The sequence below is a fragment of the Synchiropus splendidus genome, chromosome 11, assembly GCF_027744825.2.
Source record: "Synchiropus splendidus isolate RoL2022-P1 chromosome 11, RoL_Sspl_1.0, whole genome shotgun sequence".
In the NCBI taxonomy this organism is placed as follows: Eukaryota; Metazoa; Chordata; class Actinopteri; order Syngnathiformes; family Callionymidae; genus Synchiropus; species Synchiropus splendidus.
In genome coordinates this window covers 24140097-24147159 of record NC_071344.1, presented here as the reverse complement: position 1 = coordinate 24147159, position 7063 = coordinate 24140097, and the positions used below count along the sequence as shown (strand labels likewise).

At 48.5% G+C, this 7063-nt stretch overlaps 1 protein-coding gene across 1 annotated transcript; it reads left to right on the top strand.

The window, feature by feature from the left end:
- The first annotated feature begins 1727 nt into the window (after positions 1-1727).
- Positions 1728-6458, top strand: LOC128767549 (uncharacterized). The gene is made up of 4 exons (XM_053879657.1): positions 1728-1755; positions 4744-4852; positions 4939-5078; positions 5350-6458. The coding sequence occupies exons 1-4, from the start codon at positions 1732-1734 to the stop codon at positions 5620-5622; spliced, it is 546 nt and encodes a 181-aa protein (XP_053735632.1). The 5' UTR covers positions 1728-1731; the 3' UTR covers positions 5623-6458.
- Positions 6459-7063: the final 605 nt, after the last annotated feature.

The window sequence follows — 7063 nt, the reverse complement described above, 5'->3', positions numbered from 1 at the left end:
GTTGAGCCACGTCTCCGTGAGGATCAGCACGCAACAGTTCCGTGTCTCCCTTCGGGTGTTCAAGTCCAGTTTCAAATAGTCCAGTTTGTTTTCTCGCGAGCGCACATTAGAGAGCAGGACCGACAGGAGCGGCGAGCGGAACGGGTTAGCATTTATCTTAGCCTTAATTCCGCCGCGGCAACCGCGCTTCTGCTTCCTCTCGCACCGCCTCCGATGTCCCCCGTGATGATGATCCCTGCTGCTGGGGAGGGGCTTCGCTGTGCTGTAGGACTCTGAATCTGACTGGCGGGGCTTCGCTATGCTGTAGATCCTTGGATCCGACCGGTGGAACAGACCGAGGTCGTGTAGGGTCGTCCGTGTCTCCGCCCTAACGGGATAAAAGCCGTTGAAATCCCTCAGATTAATGATCGTTTGCCGGTCATATCCTAATAAACGCATTGCGCCGTTTCCACTGTTTGTTCGTTCGTTCGTTGATTGTTTCATTTTCATTGTATTATACATACATTTGGCTTTGTTACCGGGAGCCTCAGTAGCCGCTGCCTGACAAGGCGCCGCCATCAAAGCGATACGCGATTGACTGGCCCTGAGGAGCAATACTGGATCTCCCGCTCCCTCATCCTCGACCAAGACTTAATCTCAAGTTTCACGGCACCCACCCAGACAAGGCTGGAAAAGTGCCTAGAGGCCCTCCTCGAAGGGGGTGTACTGTTAGGTTTCGTGTTCGTTTGTGCTTTTATTGTTTTACTTCCTGTCTCCCCGCTTCCGCGTCTTCATCTGTCCTTCTTCAGCTTAATGGCGACACACAGCTGGGACCCATTCCGCTGATGATTAAATGGAGCCCGTATCGAGGCCCGTCTCGTTTTTTCCTCATATCACAAGACCGAAGGCAAATGAGGCCCCATTTTCAGCGATCACGTAACTGGCTCGCGTCATGATTCGCGCTCCTTAAATAGGCACAGAAAAACCAGGAAGAGTCTTTGATCATTGCTGTGCTACTTCGACTGACAGAGAGTGACGATGGAGCCACCCAAGAAGCGAAGAACATATCTCCCACAAAGGTATAACAGACAGGTATAATGAAGCACAGATCTCTATGTGGTGAGGAGGAAGGAAGATTATGATGCTGGTTCGGATAACTGATAAAGAATCCACGATGGTTGGCCGGTCAGAGCACAGGAGTTCAAGAGATGTGTAAACTGTGTGGTTTATTTGTCCAAGTTCTTGATATATAGCTCATTCTTCAGGACACTGGCTAGTTGAGCCGCTACAAGTGCTGCACAAAGCTCCAAGCGCGGGATGGACTGAAGGCGCTTTGGGGCCACGCGTGAGCAGGCTAGGATGAAGGACAGGTGCCGTTGGCCTTGGCTATCCTCAGTTCTCAAATACGCCACAGCGCCATAGGCTCGATCAGAAGCGTCAGCGAATATATGGACTTCATATGTCACACCCTTGTGACTGACATCCTTCGGAAGGTATGGCCTAGGAAAGGTGATGTGGCACAGTAGGTCCAGTTCCGCTTCCCAGCTACACCACTCTTGTAGGAGTTCTGCAGGAAGTTCAAAGGAGGAGTTCAAAGCCCCCAGAAGAAAGGAGTTCACTCTGTTGTCTGTTGTTGAGCAAGCGCACTTGGTGGAACATCCCTTTGATGTCCCCGCTGATGGCCACAGGGTGCTCTCGGAACCTCAGTAAAACCCCAAGGAGCGAAGCACCAAGGGTTGGACCAGACAGCAGATGTTGGTTCAGCGTCTGTCCGAGGTAGGAATGGGAGCAGTTGAAGACCAAACGATTGTTCCCATTATGGTGCACAAGGTGGTGGGGAATGTACCAGCACTCCTCTGGCGGTTTCGCTTCTTTCACTTCTTGCACGGCGCCAGACGTGATGAGCTTCTGCATTTCTGCACAGTAATCTTTGGCTTTCTGAGGTTCTCTGAGGAGCCGACGTTCCGTACTGCGCAACAATGGCATGACGGACTCCTTTGGGGCATGTAGCAGTGGCATTTTCTCATGACGCAGTAATGGAGTTGCATATCTGAAAATACCATCCACCTCTACCCTGGCAGTTCTGGACTTAAGCAGTGCAACAGTATGATTATCAAGCTTGGAGCGAGTCACTTCTCTCTCAGGGTGTTGGGGTACGACATCCAGTTTCCAGAGTCTCTCAACATGCTGGAAAATCTCATCCAGGTGTGGTGGGGAGGTGGTCAAGAGGCACTGCGTACTGTGAGATAGCCCCCCCGTATCTCGAACGGGACCTTCAAGAGTCCAGCCCAGCCTTGTATGTACAGCAGCTGGCCCCCCGGGGGGGCCCAGCCTGACTGGCTCAACCGGTGTTATAAGGTGAGGTTGATCAGAACCAATCAGCAGGAAGGGGGTAGCATTCTTAAAGGCCGGGATCGGAAGACCATGCATGTGCTTAAACTTCCGTTGGAGACGTTCCATTGGATAGGTGTATGGGGCAAGGCTGAGGTTGTTAGCTGTATGGATGGACGATCCACTGAGGAAACTTGGAATGACACAGTTTGTCCATGCAGAGAGGGAGGTTTTCTGGACTGCCGTTCATGTTCAGACATTTTGCTGCTTCTGCGAGCAGCATTGTCCTTTCATTGTCCTTTTCGTGTAAAACAGTTACTGTCTGCCTTCCTGCACGACCCTCCCCTTTGGTGGTGAACCTCTCCTTACCACTACGCACAGCGACATGACTATCATATCCCTGACACCAGGATTCATACCGAAGCCACTCAGCTAAGTCAGTCAAGGTGTGACTAGTTATGGAATTGTAATGGTGGCGGCGAAAGTCTGCCCGCAGTTCTGGGGGAAGCTTACTCAACAGCCTAGCAACGTGAGAACCACACTTGAGTTCAACTTCCCCTTCTGAACCTAGTGTCTGTAGAAGACCCACCAAGGACTGAATCTGGAGGGAAAACTTCTGAAAGGCTGTGCTATCTCCACACCTGACTTCTGGAGCTTCAAGAACTGTGGCTATTGTCCGAAGTGCCAGCTGGTGAGGTTGTCCAAACTTGTCATGGAGAGCTGCCATGATCTCAGTGTAGGGGTTTGGGGAATTCAAGTAGGCGTCCGCAATCAGCTTGGCTTCTTCCAGCTTCAGATGGTCGAGCAGAACTTGATAGTTGAAGAGCTCAGAGGCTGTTGGAGGAAGTAGGTTCTCCAGAGCAATATGTAGTCGAGAGAACTCACTGGGGTCTGGTTGGATGAATTTTGGAATTGTTGGGGGGGGGGTCCTCTGTAGACCTGATCTACTGGAGGAGGAGGGGCAAAACTGTGGACGGGCTGCTGAGACTGGTGTTGAACATAGGTGCTGGATGCACAGTCATTTGCGGGTGGAGCTGGGAGGGGCCGAATCTGATGTGCATCAATATTCAGGTTTTGCATGCTGTGACGAAGGTCTACAGTTGGTTTCAGGCCAGGGTGGAGGTTCAGGCCAGTCTCCTTCATCCTCCTCTACTGATAGTTCAAAGCTGTTACTCTTCCCTGCATGCTTTCCAGGTTGACCCATAACGGCATGCAAGGAACGGGTTACATCCAGTAGTTCTTTCATCTCCTTTTGTGTCTCATGTAGCTCCTTCAGACCTGATTCGAAGGCTCTTTGGGTATGATATAGTCGGGAGCTCTCGTCATAGCTACTTCTTCCTTCGTAATGTGGGTCCCAGTCTGGAGGTCCTGGAGAAGCTGACAAATCGCTGTAAAGCTCACTGTCCTGGAAGCGAACTGAAGCAAGCGGAGGCATCTCATAATGAGCCGCATCCTCATGGTAGCGTCCGTAGTAAGGCGGTGATACTTGTCTCCTCTGGGTTGGGGTCTCCCATGATTGAGGTGTAGGCTTGCCTGGTGGAGGACGGTCTTCTTGCCGACTGCCAATGTAGTCCACTTGGAAGTCCTGGAATCTCGCTGGACGTTGTGGTCTTCGCTTTGGCCGCACGTCCGGGTACATCTCTCTAGGGTCCATCGTAGATTCTTTATCCGGCTCGAAGGACCACTTAATGTTGAGGAGGAAGGACGATGATGATGCTGGTTCGGATAACTGATAAAGAATCCACGATGGTTGGCCGGTCAGAGCACAGGAGTTCAAGAGATGTGTAAACTGTGTGGTTTATTTGTCCAAGTTCTTGATATATATATGTATATATATATATATAGTTTCTGTGAAATAACACACAGAAGACAATTATACAAAATTATACAAATTACAATACAATGGTCACACCTTAATGGACAAAACATGTCAAAGAAACCGATTCTCATTCCGTGGGAACGGGCACCATCGTGTGGTGGACAAACGCCACTACCCGCACACGGTCCATTGGATCACGTGACCACTTAACACGCCGCAAAGGGCGGTGGCTAATTGCTGGAGCGTCCTTCGTCGACGATGGACTACTACTACTATATCAAATGCACACAAGGCAACGCACACAACTACGGACTAACCAAACACTGAAAGGCAACTATGGTGAAAACAAACACTTACTTTGGTCATGTACTTGGAACTTAAGACAAAAAACCCAGGAGGACGAGCGGCAGCCAACTACTCTCAGAGCGAACTTCAACCACTACTGCGCATGTCAAAACTGCCACGCAACGTGTGACGTCATCTTAAAGGGAGCCTTCTGTACACTATGTTTGTGACACATGATATAATAATAATACATTATAACATATATGTAGATAGAAATTTTAACCCCCACACCCCCAACACTCATTCTTCAAACAATCTTTTGGTTTCAGGTGAAGTGCTTGCTCTTCTCGAAGGAGCTGAGTTACACAAACAACACCACATGCATGTTGAGGCAGTACCGAGCCTTGAATGAAAATGAACGTGCACAACCCGCGCCAAGTAATAACCCACAATCATTTAAAATGCCATGTCCCTCACTGTGGCCGAAACATAACAACATGATCGAATGTAATGTGTCTGTGTAGGTACCAGGAAACATGCTGTGGATCAGGCTTCGGTTGCCATGGTTGTGAAGGATTCCCAGCCTTTCACACTGGTGGAAGATCAGGGATTTAGGAGCCTCCTGGATCTCCTCGAGCCTACCTATATTATTCCAACTAGACAGGTGAGTATTGTATATCCATAATTTATGCTGTTTGTTGTATGGTAAATGACAGGTGCCATAGTAGTGGGCAGCAGTAGATCAGGTGGTTGAGCAGGTTGTCCAATGACTGCAGGGTTGGCGGTTCAAATCCCGCTCCCACCAAGTTGCTTTCATAGTGTCATTGGGTTAGACCTAATCTCCCTCGCCTCGTGTGAATGAACTCTGAGGTGCTTTGAGTGTCATGAAAAGCGCTATATAAATCTGAGGCATTATTGTTTATTTTATTTTCTAGGCTCTAAAGGCAATGGTCGAGGAGAGATTCCATGCCGAAATGCAGAAGGCAAAAGAAGAGGTCCAGAAAGCTAAAGCTTGCAGTCTGACTGCAGACATGTGGACCTCTATGGACATGGAGGCCTATCTTGGTGTGACGTGTCACTTTATTACTGAGGAGGACACTCTGAACACCATCCTGCTGGGAGTGGAACGCTTTCCACAGAGCCACACAGCAGAGAACTTAGCCCAGGCAAAGACAAAAATTATGGCAGAATGGGGAATAAAAGATTAGGTCAAATGCCTGGTCACAGATGCGGCATCCAATATGATAGCCTGTGCACACACTCTTGGTGTAAGGCAAAGCATATGTGTTGCACATTCCCTTAATTTGATTGTGCGAAAGTCATTTGACCAGGTCCCCATATTGTCTGAAATAAGAGCAAAAACCAGAAAAATTGTGGCCTACTTCCGGACCTCCACAACTGCTAAAGAACGCCTTGGCCACATGCAAGAGTCCATGGGAAGACCAAAACATAAGTTGCTAATGGAGGTAGAAACACGCTGGAACAGCACACTGCTTATGCTCCAGCGTGTCTTTGAGCAGCGGGAAGCCATGGGGGCTGCCCTTGCTTTACTGTCACAACTCACATCCAGTGACTTCAAAACAATTGAAGAAATCATTAAAGTGCTTGGCCCATTCCACCAGGCCACTGTTAAGCTGTTAGAGGAGAAACGGGTGTCGGGTCTAAAGTGATACCACAGATGAAAATGCTTCTGCATGCAGTGAACTGCGAAGCTTCTAATGTGACCACAGAAACACCAAAAATGTTGACAGACATTTTAAAAGTAAGGCTGAGGGATCATCTGGCCAAACTAGAGACTGCCAGTGTAATGACACTGGCAACACTGCTGGATCCACGGTTGAAAGTACTTGGATTCCACAGTGAGTTGAGAGCAAATGAGGCCGTAGAAAGACTGAAAACGGAGTGCGCCAACATAATCTCTCTGCCATCAATTCCTCCACAAAGGCCTCAAGTGAAGGATGAAAATGCGGCAGCACAATCAACATTTTATATCTGTTTTCATGTTTACTATAATACTATCATGAAGTGCTGTCTTTTTTTTAGGTGGTGGGAACCTGTGGAGTCTATTTGACACGTCGGTAAATGAGAGTCGGGGCGTGTCCAATGCTGAAGCTGAGGCTATTGTGGAAGTGCAACGGTACCTCATCCAAAAATACATTTCAAGAAATGAGGACCCACTGTTGTTTTGGAAGGACCACAAAACCACATATCCACACCTTTACCAGTTGGCAATTTGGTTCCTTTGCACGCCTGCTTCTCTCCCTGCGAGAAGATTTTCTCAAAGGCATGGGAAATCATATCCGAAAAAAGGAATCGACTGAGCCCCAACACAGTGAAAATGATTGAATATGTCCAAGTTACACAAGCACATCAAGTAACTGAACATACAACTGACAAATCAACGGACAGTTAACCACATAACATCTGGGTTACATCCAATGACCAGCAGATGTCAGCAATGAGCTATTAAATGAGGCCTCGACTGATCAACTGACACAAGCCAAATCTATCAATCACATAGGAAAGCAATGGCACAAGAGGAAGATCATTACCTGTGGATGTGAAGTGACCTTCTGCCAACACAGTCTGGAGCCAAGGTGTTGAAATCAGCGAGGTTTGATTGCAAAATTGGTCCCAGCTGTGTAGCTG

Coding starts and splice junctions, on each gene's coding strand:
- LOC128767549 (XM_053879657.1), top strand. CDS start 1,732: ATGTTGGTTCAGCGTCTGTCCGAG. Junction 4,853..4,938: donor ACGTGCACAACCCGCGCCAA/GTAATAACCCAC, acceptor GTGTCTGTGTAG/GTACCAGGAAACATGCTGTG. Junction 5,079..5,349: donor ATATTATTCCAACTAGACAG/GTGAGTATTGTA, acceptor TTTATTTTCTAG/GCTCTAAAGGCAATGGTCGA.